The sequence below is a fragment of the Rhineura floridana genome, chromosome 6 (assembly GCF_030035675.1).
Source record: "Rhineura floridana isolate rRhiFlo1 chromosome 6, rRhiFlo1.hap2, whole genome shotgun sequence".
NCBI classification, from domain to species: Eukaryota; Metazoa; Chordata; class Lepidosauria; order Squamata; family Rhineuridae; genus Rhineura; species Rhineura floridana.
In genome coordinates this window covers 49391309-49417481 of record NC_084485.1, presented here as the reverse complement: position 1 = coordinate 49417481, position 26173 = coordinate 49391309, and the positions used below count along the sequence as shown (strand labels likewise).

The following is a 26173-nucleotide window of genomic DNA, read 5'->3' as shown; positions in this document are numbered from 1 at the left end:
CTGTACCTCATTCACACCAGTGGTGGCCACCATAGGAGCTTTCCAAAGTCCAACATGGAGAGAAATTTGCAATTAAGTAATCTAGCAGGTTTTTCCGTGCCTGTACAGGGATGCCTGCTGCACAACCGCTGGAAGGTACATTCACAGGAAGGGCCTTGTGTTCCGTTCTTTGCCTTTTCCCAAACACAATTAAAGAATGGCTGCTCTAGCAAAAACATAGGCCTAGCAGCCTATTTCAGGCTATGTCCCTAGAGGCATTCAAGACGCAGGTAGATAGCCGTCTATCAGGTATGCTTTAATGTGGATTCCTACATTAAGCAGGGGGTTGGACTCAAAGGCTTTATAGGGCCCTTCCAACTCTACTATTCTATGAAAACAAATTGTCCATAAATTTCAATGAAAAAAAGAAAAGCACAAAATCATCTAGCAAATTGAATTATCCAAATTCAAAGACACATCAACATATTTCAACTTAAAATTCTTGCTAATGTAGTAATCTGAAATATATATCTTACAATATGTACTGTTCCACTCAGATGTGGTGTTTATAACAAAATACTTTCACTAGATCCAGTACTATTGGGCAGCTAAGTGGTGCCTTAATTACCCAACCCACCCTCGCTTTTCATCTCTTGCTGCTCAGAAGACCATCAAAGAAGAAGAATTAAGAGCAGTGGCGGTCTAAATGGGGGCCCCTAGGTCTTGTGTAGAAGCTCATTAAAACCTAATTAAAACCCTAGTTTGGGTCTCTTTAAACTGAAGAACATATGCTATTTATAAAAAGACACTTTGCCTTCAGTTGCTAGTCTCTCAAGGAGTGCTACTTCAAAAACAGCATCATGCACACCAGTCTTGAGGAATGCTCCAGCATAACGATTCTCTTCCCAGTAGTGGTGCCAGTTCCCATTGCTGTCTGCACCAAAACCAAATGCAGAGACCTGCCACACAAAGCATTATGGAAAAAATAATAATGTAAGGAAGCTGCTATCTAGTCCAGCATTCTGTTTCTCAGAAGTCCATAAGTGGGATGTGAGCAAAATAGACCTCGCCCACTGTTGTTCCCCAGTGACTGGTATTCAGGGGCATGATGCTGCTCATGCAGCATATAGCCATCATGACTTGTAGCTATTGATAGCCTTGCCCTCCCTCATGGTTACTACCATATCTTGTGGAAGCAGATGCCCCCTTCAAGGAGGCTGCCCTTGAAGATGACTCAGATATTTCAGCTGATCTAAAATGCAGCAGCCAGATTACCGGCTGGGGTTTTCTTTAGATATCATATAAGCCCTGTTTTAAAACAGCTGCACTGGTTGGCAGTTTCTTTGTGGGGCCAGTTCATGTTAGTGTTTAAAGCCCTAAACGACTTAGGTTCCAAATATCTGAAAGACCACCTTCTTCTCGGGTGTTGAGATCAGCAGAGGGGGGCCCTTTTGGTAGCTTTGCCACCCTTGGCAGTTTTTTTGGGGGGATGGCTACCCCTACATTGTGGAACTCCATCCCCATTGAGGTGCATTTGGCAACTTTCCCATACAATTTTAGGCAAATGCTGAAGACACACCTTTTTACCCTTGCCTTTGATCCCTGAGACATGTACTTTTAGGACTCACCCTATTTTGGTATTGTTTTAAAATAGTTTTTAATGTCATATTTTAAAATTGTGGTAACCTACCCCCCAAGACCTTTGGGTGAAGGGTAGGTACTAATTGTTGTTGATGATGATCATCATCATCATCAAAAGGAGAGGTTAATTTTTGCAAAAATCTTGTAATACAGCGGGATATGTTTCACATTTGGAGTGGAATTGACTGAAACAGGTGCTTAATATGTATCCTTTTGACCAGTGTCAGTGTTAGCTCAATTTGGGCTATATGGAATTTTGGTGGGTTTGTTTCTTGTTAGCAGAGACTATTTTCTTCCTTTAGAAAAGTCTGGCTTATGCCATAGGCCCCCCTCTATGATGCACTCCTTAACGTGGTGAGGGGGTTTCAGAGTGTTGAAGAAGCTGAGACCAATGCCGTCAGGAGTCTAGACCAAGAGGCTAGACTCCTAGCAGGGGCACCCAAGGCAGAATGGTCAAAGCTGAAACACCAGACTAAGATGCATCCAAACTCAGAGGAAGGCAATGGTAAACCACCTCTAAATACCTCTTACCACAAAAACCCTATGAACAGAGTATCCAAAATGCAACATGAGAAGGTGCTGGAAGATGAGACCCCCAGGTCAGAAGGCACGCACCGAGCTACTGGGGAAGAACAAAGGACAAGTACGAGTAGCGCTGTGACTAATGACGCAGCTGGGTCAAAGCCGAAAGGAAGCCCAGAGGCTGATACGCACAGATGCGAAAGGGGAGTCCGGAGTTGTACGATGCACACAATAGGAACATGGAATGTAAGAAGCATGAACCAGGGAAAGTCAGAAATTGTCAAGCAAGAAATGGAACACATCAACATTACAATACTTGGTGTGAGCGAACTAAAATGGACAGGAATGGGACATTTTCAATCAGGCAACTACAAAATATTTTATGCAGGAAATGAGAAATTAAGAAGAAATGGAGTGGCTTGCATAGTGAGAAGTGATGTAGCAAGAGCAATTAGGGCTACAAAGCAAGGTCTGTGAGTTATATCAATGAGATTAAACCAGAAACCTATCAACATAACCATCATCCAAGTCTATGCTCCAACGGCAAACGCAGAAGAAGAGGAATTGGAGAGATTTTACACAGAAGTACAGGAAGAAATAGATCACACACCAAAACAAGATGTGCTGGTAATCATGGGGGATAGGAATGCAAAAGTAGGGGACACAGAGGAATTGTGGGGAAATGGGGCCTAGCAGGCAGAAATGAAGCAGGAGAAAGACTTATTGAATTCTGTGAAGCCAATCATTTGTTTCTTGCGAGCACAATTTTTGAGTAACCAAAAAGACGACTGTACACGTGGACATCACCAAATGGTCAATATAGGAATCAAATTGATTATATAATTGGTAGCAGAAGATGGAGAAGTTCCATACTTTCTGCAAAAACAAGACCTGGAGCAGACTGCAGTACAGATCATAAACTGGTCATATTGAAAATCAGGGTAAAGCTAAAGAAGAACAACAAAGCAATCATAATGCCAAAATACAATTTAAATAACATCCCAAAGCATATAAAGATCAAAGAAGGAACAGGTTTGAGGCTTTAAACTTAGTTGACAGAGAACCAGAAGAACTATGGAATGAAGTCAGAGATGTTATCAGGGAAGAATGCAAAAAGACAATGCCTCTAGTTAAAAAGAGAGAAAGACCTCAGTGGTTGACTGAAGAAACTCTTAAAATGGTTAAAGAGAGAAGGAAAGCAAAAGCAAAAGGAGATAGAAACATGGTCAGAACCCTAAATGCAAGAATGCAGCGACTAGTATGTAAGGACAAAGAGAACTATTACTATAGTTACTGTATAGAAATAGAAGAGGACAACAAAAAGGGTAGAACAAGAGCCCTATTCCAAAAGATTAGAGAAATGAAAGGGAAATTTAAACCACGAGTAGGGATGTTGAATAACCAACAGGGCAACACACTGACTGACCGAGATGAAATAAAAGGAAGATGGAAGCAATACACTGAAGAACTCTATAGAAGGGATGCCAGGATGACAGATTCATTCATGGAGGAACCGTATGATGAAGAACCAGAAATTTTAGAATGTGAGGTGAAAGCTGCTCTTAACATACTTGGAAGAAACAAATCACCAGGAATAGATGGCATACCAATAGAGTTGCTACAAGCTACTGAGACTGAATCTGTCCAAAGTTTGACAAAAATCTGTCAAGAAATATGGAAAACTAAACAATGCCCCACAGACTGGAAGCGTTCCATATACATCCCAATTCCAGAGAAAGAGGATCCTAGGGAATGCAGTAATTATCGAACTATTTCCTTAATATCCCATGCAAGTAAAATAATGCTCAAGATTCTACAACAAAGGCGCTTACCCTATATGGAACAAGAAATGCCAGACATCCAAGCTAGATTTAGAAAGGGAAGAGGCACCAGAGATCATATCGCAAACATACATTGGATAATGGAACGGACCAAGGAATTTCAGATGAAAATCACCCTATGCTTTATAGATTACAGCAAAGCCTTTGACTGTGTAGATCATGAAAAACTATGGAATGCTTTAAAAGAAATGGGGGTGCCACAGCATCTGATTGTCCTGATGCGCAACCTATACTCTGGACAAGAGGCTACTGTAAGGACAGAATATGGAGAAACCGATTGGTTCCCCATCGGAAAAGGTGTGAGACAGGGTTGTATTTTATCACCCTATTTGTTTAACCTATGCACAGAACATATCATACGGAAAGCAGGATTGGACCAAGATGAAGGAGGTGTGAAAATTGGAAGGAGAAATATCAGTAATTTAAGATATGCAGACGATACCATACTACTAGCAGAAACCAGTAATGATTTGAAACGTATGCTGATGAAAGTGAAAGAGGAAAGCACAAAAGCAGGACTACAGCTGAACATCAAAAAGACTAAAGTAATGACAACAGAAGATTTATGTAACTTTACAGTTGACAATGAGGACATTGAACTTGTCAAGGATTATCAATACCTGGGCACAGTCATTAACCAAAAGGGAGACAATAGTCAAGAAATCAGAAGAAGGCTAGGACTGGGGAGGGCAGCTGTGAGAGAACTAGAAAAGCTCCTCAGGATCATTCAGACCATGGTATTCCTGATCTCTATGTATGGATGTGAAAGTTGGACAGTGAAAAAAGCGGGTAAGAGAAAAATCAACTCATTTGAAACGTGGTGTTGGAGAAGAGCTTTGCGGATACCATGGACTGCGAAAAAGACAAATAATTGGGTGTTAGAACCAATTAAACCAGAGCTATCACTAGAAGCTAAAATGATGAAACTGAGGTTATCATACTTTGGACACATCATGAGAAGACATGATTCATTAGAAAAGATAATAATGCTGGGGAAAACAAGGGAGTAGAAAAAGAGGAAGGCAAAACAAGAGATGGATTGATTCCATAAAGGAAGCCACAGACCTGAACTTAAAAGATCTGAACAGGGTGGTTCATGACAGATGCTCTTGGAGGTTGCTGATTCATAGGGTCGCCAAAAGTCGTAGTCGACTTGGAGGCACATAACAACAACATGCCACAGGCATTACAGTAATATTGGAAAGTCAGGCTGCCAGCTTGTAGCATATTCAGTTTATTTTCAGGACCTGCTTGTTCCTGTATAGTGAATTTGAATCAATTGTGCGTTATGACTTGATCATCAAGGTGCAAAAAATTATAACATGTCCAGCACTGTTTCAGTCCTGGCCCTATGCAATCAGCTCTGTCAAGCTTTCAGGTTTCAAAGGGTGGGGGGATTATCTTGTTTTTTGAGGGATTCTGCTTGTGTGCTTTCTGGATTTCCAGTTTACCACTCTATCACCAAACCAGCTGCTTTGTAAAAACAACCCAAAGGAGGGGGCCAAGAAATAGGTAGCCTGACACTCAGATGCAATCCATCTCAATAGCATCATGCCTCTGTAGGCATCTGGATATAACTGTATATACCTGTTTACATGTATGGAGGGCAAATATCAGAGCAGTGAATCCGGTGGATGGATACCTTCCATGATGCTTCATCCATTTATCCCAAATATATTTCAGGAAGGAAGGGTTCAGTATTAAGACCTGAGGAGAAGAAAAACATTTTAAGGGAGAGGTTTTCACATATTGTCATAGCCTCCATATCAAATTGTTCCACCTGCCAAAAGCAGAGAGCTAATGAGAAAGAGATACTGTGTGATGCTAACACTCATCCCACCCTCTTCAACACACCAACAGCAAAGACATTGGTCCTTATAACAGCGTTGGTCCTTATAACAATTTTATACCACTTAACATAAAATCTCTTAACAAATTTACAATCAAAAGAAATATCAATTAACATAAAGTACAAAATAATTATGTTTAATAAAAAATTCCTTAAAACTAGGCAAAAGCAGAATATTACCTAGTACACCTTGCACAATTAATTCCTGGCTTTCCCAAATTAATGACTGCCATCTTTCTCTTTACTTCTGCTTTCTGCCTACCCCAGAGATCTGTGCATTTTGTTTAAGATTTGGGACAGATCTGGGTTACAAGCTAGAGACTTGTCAGAGATTAAGAGCAGTCATTCCTTATTTATTCCAAAATCCTAGGTATGTAAACCCAGTATCTGTAGCGCTTGGGGGGGGGTCTTATTCATCCTGAGTCTCCATCTTGATGGATTATGCCATCAGCCTAATTGTTGTGTTTTGCTTTGTATTTTTCATTGTCCCCCTAATCCCCTGCTTTGTGTAACATCTTGCCCGATGAAGAATTCTGAAGAACGCAAAAGCTTTTGGTTGGTCCCAATAAAGGTTTTGCCCACCTGTGGATTTTAGAGTTTTCTTATACACCAACCATCTTTGATTTTTAAAGAATGTTCTGGCACTTTTACAGCCAACTAACAGATTTATTACACATAGGTTTTTGTGGACTACAGACAACTTCATCAGATATTTGAAGAGTTACTCTGTTTACAAATTCCCTTCCCATATAAATGAATTGTAAACAGAGTAACTCTTCAAATATCTGTTGAAGTGGCTGTAGTCCATAAATCTTATAAATTGTGTTAGTCTGTGGCAGCAAACCTATGGTCCATTAGCAATCACAAAAGCCCTTGCATGTTTAGAGGCTAGGCACTCCAGTCACGAGCACCCTAAGCCTAATTTGTATTAGTTTTTTTTACTATTGAACTTGTGCTATAGATTGTGCAGAGTGTTGGACTTGGACCTTGGAGACCAGGGTTCAAATCTTCACCCAGCCATGAATCTCTCTGCATTACCTTGGGCCAGTCACCCCACTTCACAGGGCTGGTGTTAGGATAAAATGGGGAGGGAGAGAACCTTGTACCCTATCTTGAGTTCCTTCAAGGAAGGATACGACTACCAGAAGTAATTTTCCAATAGACATTTTCATTAGACTCCAAATCCTGATGAGTAACTTGAAAAAGTAAAAAAAAAAAGCTATTCTTTTGGAATGTAAAATGCATGAAGCTGTTATGTTAACAAAAACATCAAAAGCACGTCCTTCTGTTTCATAATCCTTGCCCTGCCTCTATAAACTGGCCCATTATCTAATTGCCAAGCAATAAGTTATACGTGTCGTAGAGTGGCAAAATTGGGAATGGAGAGACTGAGTGAGCCTTTATGTGTTTGAATCTTTGCTAAAGATTCCACCTTTCCTGCAAATCAGTCAGACAAAGACTTTAACCTTTAAAATAAGAAATTACTTTATTCTGGAAGTACATACTTGATCGGAAAGAGTTCTACATCTAGCTAACTAGCTAAGTTGGAGATGCAAACACTACTAGTGTTTGCCCTCATGCTTGGGGGAGAGGGAGAGACAAAGAGAATATGTCTGCTCTCCCTCTCAAGAGAAAGAAGGAAGGAGATGTGGTCAACATCCTATGCATATCAGTCTAGCAGGAAGGGAGAGACAGCAGAAGATCACAGGATAGGTATTAGCCTAGCAATCAGGAGGTTTCCTCTCTTGCTACCCTTTTTAACCCCATGGAGCCTCAACCCACAAGTTGGAGTTGAACCACATATTCCAACAATACGAGCTTTTTAGCTGTGTCTTTAAGTGCAGAAGGTCTGGGTGGAGGTAACACAAATCACCAGTGCAGAGTCCCTGATCTGGATCAGGATCCTAGCATGGGCTGAAAGAGGCTTCAGCCCTTTACCCATCCCCATTAATTCAGATCAAAGGGTCTCTGCACTTTGTAGGGGTGGGAAGCCTCCCATTCACTTCAATTGTATCTTTTTTCCTATGAAATTTGGAGGGGAAGGACTGGATCAGGACCATAGGGGTGGGCTGGTGGTTAAAGTGCCCCTACACCCATGCTAGGGTCCTGAATAGTATTGTCTCCAGACAATTTGTGTAAAACAACACATAAGAACAAACAAAAACAACCCTGCACATATTGGTCCTCAAATTTATGGTCCAACAATGATCAACAAAGACTATATGAAGCAATGTATTGCTGCCTGCATTCACATCTTACCTTGCTTTTGTCTGCTTCAATGAATTGTTTAACTCTTTTGTATGTACTATGAAAGAAATGGGAGAATCATAGCATTCACCATTTTATGATTTTATCCTGCAGCACAGTCAAACTTTCTAGCATTCTACCCTATTTGTCCCTCCTCCCCTAATAAGTATACATAAAACCCATTCCTAGAAAGGAAGCAGTCAAGCGCGATTGACAGCGATTGATTACAGGTGTATTTCCAAATACCTTGACCAAGATCAAGGGAATGCATTTCCAGCCCAGGCTGAAGCCCATAGTGAACAAATTTGTACTCTAGATTAAGATCCTTGAGGTCACTAAAAGGCTTTCCTGCTGACTTAATTCAGTCACTCAGAAACAAATCTGTCTCTTGTCATGCTAGTAATCATCACTTCTTAAGGACGTTGGCTCTTAGAAGAGTGGGGAATGAAATCCGCATCAAGACCAACATTTTATCTAGTCCAGCATTCTGTTGTCATAGTGGCCAACCATGGAAAGCCCACAAGCAAGAAGACAGAAAACCTTCCCTCTATCCACTTTCATCACACCATGCTTAGTTTTATACACCTCATGTCTCCCCTTTTTAGTTTACCAAGCCTCAAACATTATAACCTTTCCTCTTGGAGTTGTTGCAGGCCCTTGATCATTCTGGTTTATCTTTTCTGCACTTTTCCCTGCGCTATGCTATTCTTTTTGAGGATCGGCAACCAGAACAGTATCCATGCATAGTGTGGATCCATTGTCCAAGGGAAGCTACCCTATAAATGGATACTTGAGTTCTGTTCCATTCTATTACTGCCTAGCTTTTTGTACTCAAGTTAGACAAAGTACTCACTGCTGAACATCTCCTGAGGAAAAGGCACTAGCTAGCCATTTCAGATCCATAGGTTTGAAGGGGACCAGCACAAGATGGACACGAGGATGGAGGTTCACAGCACTCTCTGGGTACATGAAATGGTGAGTAGTTCTTGTACCAACGTCTTCCTCAAAGCCTGCCGTCTGTGCCGTGTTCATCCTCAGAAAACACAGGAAAGCTAATCAGATGCTTCTCTACAAAATATCCAGAAACAAGTGGCCAGTCGAACTCTGGATCTGACACTTGCTAGGCTTGCTTCTGTTATAAGTCACAGCTTGAGGCTTAGTGACATCAATCTAATGCCATTCTTCAAGACTGTGGATTACCAGATTTAATTTTCAAAAATAAGCCACATTTCAGGATTGTTACAATTGTGCAAATCTGGAGTTGGGATCATAATTCCCAACAGCTATTCTCATACATTACAGTATTTGTTACTACTTTTGTCACATATAGCCCCTATTACTCTTGCTTCTCCCTTTGCCTCATTCTCTTTGTTGTTCCTCTCCTTCGACTGTAATCACCTTGGTGCAAGGACCTGATCTTGGGGGACTTATTTTATGGTATAATACATAATCCACTTTGAAGGCTCTAAATGATGATCTATTGGATAATTGTTGATAAAAACATAGACCGAGTATAAATCAGTGATTAATATATATGAGAGATATTCAATGTTTCGAAGACAATAACCATGAGAGAGCACGCTCTTAAGTATCAAGAGACCATTCCCCAACAATTGTCAATCAACCAATCATTCTGGCCTTTTAACAAACAATTTCCCTAGCAAAGGAATGCTTTCTCATTAGCCATAATGATACAATACATTATAGCAGCCACACCAAAAGATTTTTCAACAATGACTATGCTAATCTATGAAGCCCAATACAGGGCATGTACGCTGTGCTCCACTTACCTCAGCACAAAATGGTGAGCATCAATCTTTTCTCCATATTTAGAGCCCCTCAACCTCCCTGAATTCCCCACCACAGCACATGTTCCACACTGGGCAATATGGTGGACTCCAACAGGAGGAGAGTGAAGGATAACAAACAGGTGCTTTATGATCTCCTGGAGTTGGCTCTCATCCTGATATCCTTGCAGCTTCTAATGGGACAAAGTGTTTTTTGTCATTTTAAATTTTTGTAATGTTATGAAAAATAATAACAACAATAACAGCCTGCTTATACAAAGAACACAAGATACACCTTTGTTGGCACAACTGACTGACTGCAAACCATTTTGAACAGGGCTACAGAGTACATCATAACAAAGGCAGGTATATTTGGCTAGAATGCCTCATACAAGGGTAGATCCTATGCTAGCAAACAGGAAAACATTGTTCAGGTGGTATTACTGTTTTTTCATGACAGATATGGAAGAAGTTGCTGCTGTGGGGCTTTTCCTTGCCATACAACTAAGAAAACACAGGCACCCTCTTTGGGTAAAGCAGTTACTAACTGACCTTCCAGCACTTTCTCATTATGCATATTCTCCTACACAGTAGCTTTCCTGGTACTACAGCCACAACACTTTTCTCATTGCCTAGTTGTGATATGGGAGCAGGGTGATAGAGAGGCTGGACAAAAGAGAGTTAATGGAAGGACTGCTTGAAGTGGTCAGTGCTGCTGGACAGGTCTTCCTTTTGTTAGGGAGATGGCACTGGCTAAATGGCCACTGGCCAGACACTTTGTTTATTTGGAAACTGTATACAGCACTATACATTAGTAAATATCACAGCAGTGTACAACAATAAAAGTACAAACAAAAATAGATTTCCAAAAGAAATGAGATACTGCTCGTGAGTCAACTCATCCTTCTGGAAAAGCCTGTAGAGATAGAACAGCTTTTAGAATCTGACAAAACTTGTATAATGTTGGCACCTGTCTAGTTTCAACAGGCAGCATGTTTCACAAGGCAGGTGCCACTGCACTGAAAAACCTAGGCACTATGAAACAACCTTTGGCACCCCAAAGAGAGTCCCCATAGATACCGCAGTGAATGGGCAGGTATATATGGAATAAGGCAATCTCTCAGACATGCTGGTCCCAAGTTGTTCAGGGATTTATACACAGGGGCTGTGTACACACAATATATTTAAAGCATGCCCCCCTCCCCAAAGAATCCTGGAAACTATTTTGTTAAGGGTGTTAGGATTTGTAGTTCTGTGAAGGGTAATCAACAGTTCCCAGGATTCTTTAGGAGAAGCCATGTTCTTTAAGTATATGGTATGTATGCAACCTAACAATAAAACCTTAAAGCTGGCCCAGTATCAAATTGGCAGCTGGTCTAGTTCCTTTAGCACTAGTGGTATTTGTTGATGGACTGCTGTCCCATCACAAGCCACACACTGCATTCTGCACTAGTGGCACCTTCTGGACTAAATGTAAGGATAGCCCTGCATACAGCACATTGCAATAATCCAATTGTAAGATTACCAATACCATAGACAAGCTGTCCCTGTCCAGGAACAGCTGTAGCTGGTGCACAAAAACTGGTAAGTGCAACTCGCAGCAGCTGTGTGTGCTGGGAGTTTCATTCTGTTTTCTGACTCCTAACAGAGCAGAGGGAGCTGTCGCAGCTGGTCTAGAGGACATACAAATGACCCAGGTCTCAGAGCAAGAGAACAGGGGAAACGAACAGGAGTTTGGCAGCTGAGGTCAAGGGGGAGGTCCCTAACAAACAAAAAATCTCTTGTAGTATGAACCACATACCAATGAGACTCTCCTATTAACCTTCAAGGAGGATAGGACAAAGCACAAGTAGGAGAAAAAAAGAAACAAAAGGTAATAGTGGTTATGGACAGAAAGGACACAGCAATGGTGGTGACCTGCAAGGTGTGTGCAATGCTTGTTTTCTTGCCTGAGAACAACATGGTGTACACGTGCAACAAGTGCAAGCTGATGGAAGTTGTTGGAAGAATAAGTGAGAGGCTTGGAGCAGCAGGTGGCCACACTCAAGAGTATAACAGAAGATGAATAATTCTTAGACAGAGCACTGGAACAACAGCACCAAAAAGAAGTACAGGAGATGGAAAAACAGCAGCATGTTGAAGCAGAAGAGGTTGAGGAGAGGAACATCGAAGTAGAAGAAACACCATGAAAAAGGGTGACAGGAGCAGAAGAGCTAGAAAACACTGCACCAGTGGAACTATGGAACTGATTTCAGACACATGAGGATGAGGCTAGAGGACAGCCTGCTGAGGAAGGACAACCCCACACAACAGAGAGTGAGAGGCTGGAGTTCAGTCAAGCAGTGGCAATGAAACTATGCCCCACAACAAGAAGAGAAGGGGGGAGGGGGGACTCCCTACTGTGTGGGATTGAAAACCAAGTATGCCAAGAAGACCCATGGACTCGGCAGGTATGCTGTCTCCCTGGAGGATGGATTAGAGATGTGAAGCAAGGATTGCCATCGCTCATAAAGCTCAGTGACATATCCCTTCTCATCCATACGGGAATGAACGATACTGCCAAGTGGAGCTATGAAGAAGTCATTGCAAACTTTAAAGCTCTGGAAAGGAAACTCAAGGACTTTTCTTAGAAGAGAAGTAGAAAGAGAAAGAAAAATATTCCAGGTGAATGATTGGCTACGAAGGCAGTGCCGACGCAAGAGATATGGATTCTGGGACCATGGGTTATGCTTTCTGGAATTGCTGGCAAGTGATGGGCTGCACCTCACAAGGACTGGGAAGAATGTGTTTGGCCACAGCATGGAGAACTTCATCAGGAGGGCTTTAAACTGAATCCTACAGAAGAGAGAGGCATAAACTTGGAGGTAATGATTGATGAAGGCTTATGTACAGGAACTGAGAGAACAACTCTAATGGGACCCAATAATAGTCTTCATAAAAATATAGGAGGGAAGTCAGACCGTAAATGACATGATGTCTTTGATGTCTGTATACTAATGCCCAGTGTATAGCAAACCAACAGGACGAACTTGAATTCTTGATACAGGAGGGGAAACTCGACTTCAATTACCTCGATATCTGTTGGCAGACAAATTCTGTCAAACATGGCCCCTCCAAGAAATTCCTGACATGTTGGAGATAACTTTCTTCTACAAGGGGTGGAAGAAACTAGAGGATCAGCACTCCTTGCCTTGATTTTAACCAATAAAGATGACTTAGTGGATACGTGGCAGTTACAGGAACTCTGGGGGGAAATGACCATGTTATACTTGAGTTCTTGATTTTAAAGGAAGCAAAAGCTGAGGGTAGCCATACGCATACCCTGGACTTCAGGAAAGCCAATTTTAATAAACTTAGAACAATGTGAAGTAAAGTTCCATGGCAAGTGACCCTAATGAGAAAAGTAGGCCAAGATGGGTGAGAGTTTCTAAAAAAGGCAACTCTAAAGGCACAATGCAAACAGTTTCCACATTAATGGAAGCAAAAAAAGGACATATGGGAAGTAGAAGGAAGGCCAGGTCTCAAAGGAAAAGTACAGACAGGTAGCATGGAATTGTAGGAACAGCATCAAAAAGGCTAAAGCTGAGAATGAGCTGAAGATAGTGAGAAATGCCAAAAGCAACCAAAAAGCTTTCTTCAGGTACGTCCATAGTAAAAGACAGATAAAAGAAATGGTGGTACAGCTACTCAGCGAGGATGGCAAAATGATAACAGATGACAAAGAAAAGATGGAAATGCTCAATTCCTGCCTTGGCTCAGTCTTCTCCCAGAAGAGGGTCTGCAACCCTCCTAGCAAATGTGAAGATGAAGGGGCAGGATTGCGGCTTGACATTGATAGACAAATGGTCAAGGATTTCCTAATCGCTTTGAATGAGTTCAAATCTCCAGGGCGCAATGAACTGCATCCTAGAGTATTGAAGGAACTGGCTGCAAGATCGTGGAGGATGGGTGCAGTGCCAGATGACTGAAGGAGGGCTAATGTTGACCCTATCTTCAAAAAGGGCAAAAAGGAGGAACTACAGACCAGTCAGCCTGACATTAATCCCTGGGAAAATTCTGGAGAAGATTATAAAGTGATCAATCTGTAAGCACCTTGAAAACAATGCTCTGCTTTCACAGAAAACAAGCAGTGATTACTAGAAGCCAACATGGATTTATCAAGAACAAATTGTCAGACTAATCTCATTTTTAATAGGGCAACCTCCCTGAAAATGCTGTGGACATAATATATCTCAGCTTCAGCAAGCTTTTGACAAAATGCCCCATTGATATTCTGATTCGCAAGCTAGCTAAATGTGGGCTGGATAGAACAACTATCAGGTGGATCCACAGTTGGCTACAGAATCATACTTGAAGAGTGCTTATCAGTGGTTCCTTCTCAAACTGGGGGGAGCAGGGTACCACAGGGCTCAGTCCTGGGACCAGTGCTTTTCAACATTTTTATTAATGACTTGGCTGAGGAGGTGTAGGGAATCCTTATCAAATTTGCAGATGATACAAAGTTGGGACGGATAGCTAATACCCTGGAGGACAAAAACAAATTTCAACATGATCTCGATAGGCTGAAAACAGAATGAAATTGGGCTGAAAACAGCAGAATGAAATTTAACAGGGATAAGTGCAAAGTTCTACACCTAGGAAAAAGAAATCAAGTGCACAGTTATAAGATGGGGGAAACTTGGCTTAGCAATACTACATGTGAGAAGGATCTTGGAATTGTTGATCATAAGCTGAATATGACCCAACAGTGTGATGTGGCTACAAAAAAGGCAAATGCTATTTTAGACTGCATTAACAGAACTATAGTTTCCAAACCACATCAAGTACCAGTTCCCCTCTATTTGGCAATGGTTAGGTCTCATCTTGAGTACTGCATCCAGTTCTGGACACTACACTTTAAGAAGGATGCAGATAAACTGGAACAGTTTCAGAGGAGGGCAACAAGGATGATCAGGGGACTGGAAACAAACCCCTATGAGGAGAAACTGAAAGTACTGGGCATGTTTAGCTTTGAGAAGAGAAGACTGAGGGGAGATATAACAGCACTCTTCAAGTACATTAAAGGTTGTCATACAGGGGAGGGCCAGGATCTCTTCTCAATCATCCAGTGCAAGACATGGAATAATGGGCTCAATTTACAGAAAGCCAGATTTCAACTGAACATCAAGAAAAACTTCCTAACTGTTAAGAGCCATATGACAATAGAACAAATTACCTGGGGAGGTGGTGGGCTGTCCAACACTGGAGGCATTCAAGAGGCAGCTGGACAGCCACCTGTTGAGTATGCTTTAAGTTTGATTCCTGCATTGAGCAGGGGGTTGGACTCGATGGCCTTACAGGCCCCTTCCAAATCTACTATTCTATGATTCTATGAAAAGCACTCCTTGAGTGTCTATTGACAATGATGTATCAAGGAGTACTTTCAGACTACATGCTTGTTCCTTCAGAGGGAGTGCAACCTCATCTAGAACCGCTAACAGACCTATATCTTGGCCAATAGAACCATTTGCCCACAAAACCTCCATCTTGCCAGGATTCAGCCTGAGTTTATTGGATGTCATCCAGCCCAGCACTGCATCCAAACACTGGTTCTGGGAGTGCACAATCACATTTGACTCTGATGTCACAGAAAAACAGAGCTCAGTGTCATCAGCATACTGATAACGCTTTGCTCTAAATCACCTAATGACCAGACTCAGTTGCTTCATACAGATGTTAAACAGCATGAGATGCAAGATGGTGCCCTGTGGGACCCCATAGCATAGTTTCCAGAGGTGCTGATAGGCAGTCTTCTAGCATTACTCTGACCCTGCAGGTAGGAACAGGATCACTGTAGAATAGCACCCATCTCACAGAGCCAGTTCAGAAGGATACCATAGTGAATTATATTAAAAGCTGCTGAGAAATCAAGTAAGAGCGTTGCACTTCCCCTATCCTTCTCTTGATAAAGGTTTTCCATCAGGCTGACCAAGGCTGATTCAGTAGCAAAGCCAGGCTGGATTCCAGACTGAAATGGATCTAGTTAATCAGCATGCTCCAAAAATGCTTGCACTTGTACTGCCACAACCCTCCCAATCACCTTTGTCAAAAAGGGGTGTAAGCAACCATAAGTTAGACAGATGTTACCTAAAATCCATTAGGTACAAGGTGGAGGTTTTAATCACCCAAGAACGGCAAAGGTCCAGATGGCATATAGTCACCCTAAATTCTGCAAGCACCTAGCTTTCTGAATGGCTAAGAAATATCTGCAAGGTTCTAAAATGGGGCATGCCTTTCTTCCTCCACCCCAAGTAAGGATGATATAATAAAAAAAATTTGAACTGAGGCAGAAAGAGAACAACCTCTGAAAGGTGCCTTTTTGGGCGGGCTACTTGGAAATATGTTCTGGGGCACCAAATTCAGCTTTCTGTTGGAGTTCTAAGTGAGTGTTCTTTAACCTTGGGTCCCCAGATGTTGATCAAATACAAATCCCTTCATCCCTGACCATTGACTATGCTGTTCAGGGATGATGGGAGTTGCAGTTCAACAACTTCTGGGGACCTAAGGTTGAAGAGCAGTGTTCTAAGCTTTGCCTCCACTTAGGCTCAACCTGTATATTTGCAAATGAACTCAAATATTACAAAACACTGTTCCAAAGAAAACCAAACTCAGGTATTCACTGTGCCCCCATAATGCACAACCACTCAAAGAAGTGGGGAGAGTGTAACAATATATATATCCTCAGTTTCTTTTCCCTAAATGAACACAACAGGGAGAAACCTTTTTGTATTCTTGTCACTAATGCATTGCAACACTCACCAACCACCATTGTAGAACCTCTGAGGGGACCTCTGGATTTTCAGGAGTCAGCAGGCAGTTTATTGAGGCATCAAAGTGATCACAAAACCAGTCCAAATCACTATGCTCAATGCACCTGTTGCGGCTGCAGATCTTTCCCTCCCAGAGGGACTCTGTGAGGGGCCATTCTCTAAGATTGTATGTGGCAGACTTGTAAATTTTCCACAGCAGAAACACAAGGCACAGGACCAGGATGCCCCACAGCTTTTTCCTGAACAGCATCCTTCACTCCATCAGTTTACTTTGGATATCATAGTCAAAAACTCTTCTAGGAGCCAAAAGCATCATGAAGTGTGGTTTAACTTTATTGCCCATGTCAAACCTTTTGCTCTGTGAGTTTTCTGTTCACATATGCTGAATGAGTAACTTCTTCAGTAGATGCTGCTCCACGAAAGTTGAAAATTGCACAGCTTAGCAGCTCAAAAACCAGAAAAGGCCAGGTGCCATTAATTCTGCCAACCAATGTTCTGCATGTGTGAACGTCATTTAAGGCCTCATGTCACTAGAATGCTGAAGCACAGAGGAAAAAGTGTGATGCAGTGTCAGTATGGAAATGCCCATGGTGTGATGGAATTATCATTTGCCAGACATCATTCTGTAGATTATGAAATCCAATGACACATTTTTCCAAGGGGAATATCAAGAAAGAAGCTGTTGAGCCGGACTTCCGGGAAGGGTGACTTAGCCTGTGCCTGCTTTTGAGACGGGCTCCTGCCTCAAAAGAAGCTTATTCAGATATATCAGTCAGTTTTTTCTTTTTTTTTTGACTGATTAAACTTCTCCCGGGTAGGGAGAAACGAAGAGATTAACCTCAAAGCCTATTTTTGTTGGGACGACCAGATCTCATTAATTTATGGGACGAGGTCCAGCCGACGAAGGTGGGACGGATTTTCAACAGCAAGCTCTATCTGTTAAAGCGAAAGTTCATCTTATCTTCTAAGAGAGAACGCACTAACAGGCAAGCACCCTTCTTTCTATATTTTTCTTTTACTTGACTTAAATTGTTGCTGTTTAAAAGAGATTTGCCAGATTGATCGGTTTTTGACATCTCACTGGGGAGCCGTAACTTCTCTCTGCTACGCACTAATTAATAGCTTATCTCTGTTTTTGTTGCAAAAAGCTGTCCTGGATTTGCATTCTAAAGATACACACAGAAGAGGGATTTCTATTCCAGATTTTTATTTTGAAAAATATTATACTGTTTTGAGACTACTCTCTTTTTGGTCTATTTTATTTTGACGAATCTGTTTCTTGACGATTGCCATTAATTGCTTCGATCCTGGGAACTGCATTTTGTTTACTTAACTATTGGAGAGATAAGGCTGTCTGCTCTGTTTATACTGTGATGTCACCAAGTTTGGAGTATTAACCCAATTGTTGCTGAAATAAGAAGTGGTTTTCCTATATTTTTCTTTTAAAATGGCAATTAAGAAAGTGGCTGAGAATCTGGAAATAACTATGTTTCAGAGAATAATGAATGAGATTGAGATAACGAAAATTGAATTGAGTAAAATGAAGCAGGAGATTAAAGATATAAGGGTCCCTGTGAGAGAGGTGACCCTGGAAGGGGTCCCTGTGAGAGAGGAGACCCCGGAGATTGGAATAGGGGTCCCTGTGAGAGAGGAGACCCTGGAGACTGGAATAGGGGTCCCTGTGAGAGAGGAGATCCCGGAGATTGGAACAAACGTGGAACAGGAACAAGATTTGGAGTCTATGGACTTTAGAAATAAAATCTATTGTTTGGAACTTAATGTTATCTCTGAAGAAATTAATGAAGATTCTAGAGATAAAGTTATCAATGGCATGGATTATCTTCTGGACTGGAATGATGTGATGGAGCCCAATATAGAGAAAATCTATGGAATTAACTGCAGCCATGTGACAATGGAAAAACTTTTAAGAGATGACCCAGTGTATTTTGAAAAAAAGAACAGAGATATGATTTTACAGCAGTATTTCAGCAACTTATTCAGAATGGATGGCAAGAAAATATTTGGGATAGAGGTAATTCCCATCAGACTCTTATTATATGACTATGGCTTTGACAGCAAGATTATTATGGAATACTGATAATGGAAGATTGGATATTGAAATTACTGGACTTAACAAGACTACTGAAGATGGAAGATGGAAAATGGAACTAATAGAGATAATAGAACAATGGCTACTGAAATTACTGAACCTAACAGATTCTGATGTGATGGATTAATTGAAATGTTTATTTTGACTATGGTTATGACAATAAGATTATCATAATTAGTGACACTTCCGGGAAGGGTGACTTAGCCTGTGCCTGCTTTTGAGACGGGCTCCTGCCTCAAAAGAAGCTTATTCAGATATATCAGTCAGTTTTTTCTTTTTTTTTTGACTGATTAAACTTCTCCCGGGTAGGGAGAAACGAAGAGATTAACCTCAAAGCCTATTTTTGTTGGGACGACCAGATCTCATTAATTTATGGGACGAGGTCCAGCCGACGAAGGTGGGACGGATTTTCAACAGCAAGCTCTATCTGTTAAAGCGAAAGTTCATCTTATCTTCTAAGAGAGAACGCACTAACAGGCAAGCACCCTTCTTTCTATATTTTTCTTTTACTTGACTTAAATTGTTGCTGTTTAAAAGAGATTTGCCAGATTGATCGGTTTTTGACATCTCACTGGGGAGCCGTAACTTCTCTCTGCTACGCACTAATTAATAGCTTATCTCTGTTTTTGTTGCAAAAAGCTGTCCTGGATTTGCATTCTAAAGATACACACAGAAGAGGGATTTCTATTCCAGATTTTTATTTTGAAAAATATTATACTGTTTTGAGACTACTCTCTTTTTGGTCTATTTTATTTTGACGAATCTGTTTCTTGACGATTGCCATTAATTGCTTCGATCCTGGGAACTGCATTTTGTTTACTTAACTATTGGAGAGATAAGGCTGTCTGCTCTGTTTATACTGTGATGTCACCAAGTTTGGAGTATTAACCCAATTGTTGCTGAAATAAGAAGTGGTTTTCCTATATTTTTCTTTTAAAATGGCAATTAAGAAAGTGGCTGAGAATCTGGAAATAACTATGTTTCAGAGAATAATGAATGAGATTGAGATAACGAAAATTGAATTGAGTAAAATGAAGCAGGAGATTAAAGATATAAGGGTCCCTGTGAGAGAGGTGACCCTGGAAGGGGTCCCTGTGAGAGAGGAGACCCCGGAGATTGGAATAGGGGTCCCTGTGAGAGAGGAGACCCTGGAGACTGGAATAGGGGTCCCTGTGAGAGAGGAGATCCCGGAGATTGGAACAAACGTGGAACAGGAACAAGATTTGGAGTCTATGGACTTTAGAAATAAAATCTATTGTTTGGAACTTAATGTTATCTCTGAAGAAATTAATGAAGATTCTAGAGATAAAGTTATCAATGGCATGGATTATCTTCTGGACTGGAATGATGTGATGGAGCCCAATATAGAGAAAATCTATGGAATTAACTGCAGCCATGTGACAATGGAAAAACTTTTAAGAGATGACCCAGTGTATTTTGAAAAAAAGAACAGAGATATGATTTTACAGCAGTATTTCAGCAACTTATTCAGAATGGATGGCAAGAAAATATTTGGGATAGAGGTAATTCCCATCAGACTCTTATTATATGACTATGGCTTTGACAGCAAGATTATTATGGAATACTGATAATGGAAGATTGGATATTGAAATTACTGGACTTAACAAGACTACTGAAGATGGAAGATGGAAAATGGAACTAATAGAGATAATAGAACAATGGCTACTGAAATTACTGAACCTAACAGATTCTGATGTGATGGATTAATTGAAATGTTTATTTTGACTATGGTTATGACAATAAGATTATCATAATTAGTAATGAGATGGATTAATCGATATGCTTATCTGGAAAAAAAAATTGATAGATATATTTCTTAAAGAATTGAAACCTCTCTTTGACTTTTTGTGGAAAGAATAAAGTAATGTTTATGAGATTTGATGATTAAGTAAGATAACTACTGGAGGAAAGTGATTTTATAATATGACTTAAGAGACAGGATTGCTATATATTATAGACTTATAACTGATTTGATCTTTGACAAATGGGAAGTCAATATTTTACTCTTTATTTTTTATTTTTGTTTTTTTTTTTTTCTTCTTTTCTTTTTTTCTTTTTGTTTAACTATTTTTGATTTTGTTTTTTGTCTTTGAATGTTTTATGATTTTGTCTTGTATGTTTTATGAAAATCTGAATAAAAATTATTGGAAAAAAAAAAAAAAAAAGAAAGAAGCTGTTGAGCCCAGGCTTCTACTTCAGATATGTTGTCAGCAATTCAGGAGCAGCTCATGCGGTGGGGCAGAACTAGCCTCCCTACAGTGGTGTTGCTGCTGCTTACTGGGAGGAGAAAGGTGGCAGAGAGGTCAGTGCTACGCAGGTGTACTGCAGAATCTCTAGACTGGCTCCACTGGTGCACCTGCTCAGCCCCAACATCCCTGCTGCTTCCCTCTCTATCTTCTGGTAAGCCGCAACAATGCCACTGCCAAGAAGCTAGCCCCGGGCGACCTGCTTCTGGTGCAGTTTGTCCCTAACTGCACTGCACTGTCTGCATCCAAGCTTGCACTATCTGCACCCATTCAGTATCTAAGCTTTTAGTAAGCAAGCTAGTACCTCATTGAACACATACTGACATTTCCATAATTTGCTTTGTACATTCTGCAACATCCTACTAATGAATAAGATAGCATGTCCATCTATTCATCCATCCCCATCACTTAACTTATTTTTCTCTTTCCTTTCATTATTTTTAATGTTTTTTGGGTTTTCCTGATATTGTACAGTCCTAACTAATTTCAAATACCACTAAGATTGAGATTCTCTCCTTTTGCACTCCAGCAAGGATATATTTGGGTGTACAAAGGTACACTGGTGTATCCACAGACAAAAATGAGCTGACTCAAACAACAGCCCCGAGACAAGGAAGCATGAAACCTGTAAAGAGCAGTAGTGGATATGTTAAGTTTTGTTTTGGGTTTTTGGTTGGAAAACAGATTATAAAATGGTTGCTTTTTGCTTTTAAAATGTTCATGCGTAAGAGAATCAAAAGTTAACAAGAAGGTTAGTAAAAGTACAAGGGGATATTTTGTTCTGGGATTTGTTCAAGGAGGGTCAAAAAGTTCATCCTACCTGGCAAGTAAATGGAAATAGGAGCTTAACTAAGACTCTACTCTCCTGTCTAGTTCAAATGTGGGGAATCTTTAGCCTTCCAGATGTTGCTGAACCACAACTCCTATGAGCCTCAGTCAACATGGCCAATGGCTAGGGATAATAGGAGTTGTAGTTCAGCAACATCTGGAGGGTCAAAGGTTCTCCACACCTGCAGGCCCAGCACCAGTAGGTGGCTGGGTTGGGCACCAGCCTGAGGGCTCCTGAGATCCAGAGGGGGCCTTCCTTAGGCTGGGGCTGAGAGGATGGAGCTCCTGGTCTGTGATCCACAGCAGCATTTGTGTTGCAGGTGTGATTTACAGTCTGGCTGACACTGACACAGAGCAGGTGCTCCACCACCCCCCCGGTAGCACCCCCCCAAAGCAGCTGGTGTGGGCTTAAACAGGACTGGCAGCTCCACCTCCTGTGTCGCCACATCAGCGCACTAGCACATGTATACCTACCATCACCCAAGATGAAGGTGGGGGTGTCAACCCCTGTGGAACTGCCGGGCCTGTTTAAGCCTGTGCCAGCTGCTTCAGGTGGGGTGGGGTGGGGTGGGGCGGGGCGGGGGTTAAGGAGCATCATGCCAACTCGGGCCCATAGCAAAGGGCCTATTTAAAAGGGGGGGACTGAAAATATTGTATGCAAGTCAAACTAGATAATAGGGTAGTTAGTCAGAAACTTAAAAGTACTGCAGCAGACACAAAGGGAACACTTTCAGAGACCTGCAACACTGGATAGGGTTAGAAAGCATAGCTGGGCACCACAACAAGGAGGAGCCTGGAGAAGAGACCACAAAGGGACCCAGAAGCTGAATTCAGGGATGCACATTATAAGTATTGGCCTGGCTGGGAAAGCAATCTAGAATGAGTGTAGCTGGATGCATTTAATTTAGTTTAATTTTTGTGCTGTTTTGGGTAACTAGTCATAAGATTAGGAGTCCCCCCCCCAAAAAATCATTTTCTCAAAAACTATTTAACTTGTTTCCTTACTAAATCTGTAAGCAAAAGCATCATTTGTTTTGGAAAAACTTGGTCTGAGGCGTTCTAATTCACCTCACACCTAATTGCCATCCCACACTACCCAGTATTGGGAAGCAGGACGTGCCAGCTGAAGTCCAGACAGTTAATGGAGACAGAGAAAACTACAGATACCCACTTGGTGGCAGCAGTGAACTTAACAAGAAGATGGGGTTGGTTTGCTTGCCTCCCTTCGCATGATGCAGGCTAGAACCTGTGCTGTTGTGTTAGGGAAACACCACACTGGAAGAAGGTGAAGAGGCAGGCTTGTGCCAGCATACGTGCAGCATTCTAACACAAAACCTTACCAGTGTGACATGTTCTTCTTTCAGGATCTACTTCCACAAATTAAGTAGAATTGCAGGAAAGTCATCTAGAACCACTCCTTCAAAGTGTTCCAAACCACATGTGTATTTATCATGAGGAAAGAAAGTTAACAAAATGCCTCCCAAAGCAAATACCTAGTTGTATTGTTAGATAATTTTAGACTCAGGTCTTAATGGTGGTAGTGGTAGTGGGGAGGATTTAGGTGGTAATGTTACTCCAATGTGAAGCAGATAATGTACCCACTATCTTCAGAGAAAGAAGCACAATGCATTCCATGGGAGTGTATTATTTATTTATTCAGTATATTTGTATGCTGCTTTTCATCACCAGGTGACCTCAAAGCAGCTTCCATAGCAAGAACAAAACAATATAATAAAAACAATTCAGAACATAATAATAATAATAAAAACTACAACAGTATCAATAAATAACACCACAAAATATCACAAAACAGGCTAACATTGTATCCAATGTTAGTTCTACTCAGAGCACATCCATTGACATTAATGGACATGGCTAATTTAGAGAGTCAGTATGGTGTAGCGATTAGACTGTTGGACTAGGACCTGGGAGACCAGGGTTCCAATCCCCACTCAGCCATGAAGCTCACTGGGTGACCTTGGGCCAGTCACTTCCTCTCAGCCTAATCTACTTCACAGGGTTGTTGTGGGGATTAAATGAGGAGGGGAGAACCATGTACGGTACCTTGAGCTCCTTGGAGAAAAGGTGGGATGTAAATTCAATAAAATAAATAAATACTTTGGGCCATTATTTTCAATGGGTCTACTCCGAGTATAACTTGGTTGGACACAATCCACATGGTATAAGCTGATTGTGTGCATAGTTACTCAGAAGTAAATCCCACTGCATTTGGTTGCATACCAATCCATGCTGTTTCCGCCATCCTGGGCTCCTGCTGGTAGGAAGGGCGGGATATAAATCAAATAATAAATAAATAAATAATACACACCATACATTTAAAGCAGGCCCCTCCCTGTCCCAAATCTTGCAACTGTAATTTATTACGGGTGCTGGGAATTGTAATTCTGTAACAGATGAACTGCAGTACCCAGGATTCTTGGAAGGGGGAATGTCCTTTAAATGTATGATGTGTAAGCAGGCAACATGTGCGATTAGAAAGAAGCAAAACACATAAAGCCAAAAAGACATTTCCATTACCTTCCTGCCCTTTAATTTCATACTTGACAATTGCTTCTTTACTTCCATTCTTTACAACTGCTGATACGTTGCAAAAGAAAAAAAAATGGCAAAAATAAAAAAGGGGCCATGTACACAGTTTCACATTTTACTCTCAGGATTAAAGTGGGATTTGCTTCTGTTGTTCTATAGCTAACGACATTTACTTGTGGAAAGCCACATTTTGTTGTGGAATGGGATAATATTTTATGAATTACAAACATCCGTAAACAAGTATAGGTTTTCTGGTTCAATGGTAGTGAGCATGGCTTTAGATAAGTTGGATTGAAATGCAGTTATGTAGCATGGAAGGAAAGGCACTCTGCACATGTTTAGGAGCACTGATCTCATGACTTCACAATCCTAGGCACATTTTCCTAGGAGTCCTATGGAACTCAGCAAGATATTATTTCGAATAAAAATGCCTAGGATTTGGCTGTAATGAAGGGAGGGGGGAAAGCTATGAAAAAAACATTTAAGACAAGCAGGAAGTGAATGAAGACAAGTTTGTGAGCAACAAGAAAAACAGATTAAAAAGAGGAAAGGGAAGGAGACAAAGGAGGTGGGGAAAAGACGTTCGTGGAAGTGAAGGGAAAGGCACTGTTAAGGCTTTAACCGAGTCTGCACACTTACCTGAGAGGAGTACGGCCCACTGAACTCAGAGGGATTTACTTCTGCGAGTAAAGAAGCAGAGCTTTTGGCTGCAAGCAGCTGTCCAAGACGAACCCGGTACCCGAAAAACAAAGACATATTAAGAGGGTATTAATAGGAACATGCAGGGGTGGAGAGATGGGAGGGCTGCCTACCTGGCAGGGAGTAAGGAGTGCGTCTCTTTAATTCCTTCGCTCTCTCTCAGCAAACACGCGCGCGCACACACGTTGAGGAAGAAAAGGAAAAATGAGGAAGCTGCTCCTTCCATTCCTTCCCACCCCTTTCCCTTGGAAACTGTCTCCACCCTAGGGTAGGGGGCACCATACTAACACCAGTGCTGCAACGTCAAGCATCTCTGGTTGAGGCCAAATGAAACTGTGGACTCACCGGTGCAGCAGCACCCTGCTGCCCCAAACAGCAATCGCCGCGGTGAGGAAAGTTGCTTCAAACCTGACTTGCTTGACAAACGAGGCTGTTGTGCTTCGGACCCTCACAGCTGAGTTGGGGACGACTGATGTTTGGCCCTCAGAAGGTCTGCAGGAAATTCCCCTCCCTCCCCACGTGGCTGAGATCCCGATAATTATCAGACCCCACCCACGCTAATCCTCTGCATTTTCAAAACAGCAATGGCTGCACATTAAATGCAAATCCACTTTCTACTTAAATCGAATTGGCTCTTTTCCTCCTTTGTTGTTAATCCAACAAAGGTTTTAACATAACTGAGATAAAAATTCTGCAGATATGCCTCAACAAGTCAGCCAGACAGTGTTGTTCAAGGACACCTCAACAGACTTTATAGTGTTTCGTAAGCAGAAGTTCGGGGGAAGGGGGTGCACCAAAAAAAGTAGTGCAGGGAGGGGAAAAAATTAATAACTTTAATTATTTCTATAAAATTTAGGGGGGAGGAAGAACAGTAGGAGGCAGGCCCCCTAGTCCCCCAACTCTCCCCTGCTAATAACACACCCACACAAACCAGTGACTGCTGTACCCCCGTGTAGGACAGCTTTGTGCAAAAGCCCTCAAATTCTGAGGAAAATATCAGGAGGAAGAGTTATGGGGGGGGAATCCTGCTTGTCCCTAGGTAGC

At 41.5% G+C, this 26173-nt stretch overlaps 1 protein-coding gene across 5 annotated transcripts; it reads right to left on the bottom strand.

The window, feature by feature from the left end:
• Nucleotides 1–282: 282 nt before the first annotated feature.
• LOC133387283 (CMP-N-acetylneuraminate-beta-galactosamide-alpha-2,3-sialyltransferase 2-like) lies at nt 283–25816 on the bottom strand. Of its 5 annotated transcripts, none has more exons than XM_061631762.1 (8): nt 25475–25816; nt 25070–25147; nt 16665–17213; nt 9870–10060; nt 8933–9112; nt 8092–8137; nt 5626–5690; nt 283–938 (listed from the first exon to the last, which is right to left on the bottom strand). In XM_061631762.1, the coding sequence occupies exons 3-8, from the start codon at nt 16923–16925 to the stop codon at nt 821–823; spliced, it is 861 nt and encodes a 286-aa protein (XP_061487746.1). In that variant the 5' UTR covers nt 16926–17213; nt 25070–25147; nt 25475–25816; the 3' UTR covers nt 283–820. The 5 variants fall into 5 exon arrangements, with proteins under 5 accessions (XP_061487746.1, XP_061487743.1, XP_061487745.1 ...); XM_061631759.1 differs by having other exon boundaries at nt 5571–5690; nt 25475–25803; XM_061631761.1 differs by lacking the exon at nt 25475–25816 and adding an exon at nt 24419–24478 and having other exon boundaries at nt 5571–5690; nt 25070–25156.
• Nucleotides 25817–26173: the final 357 nt, after the last annotated feature.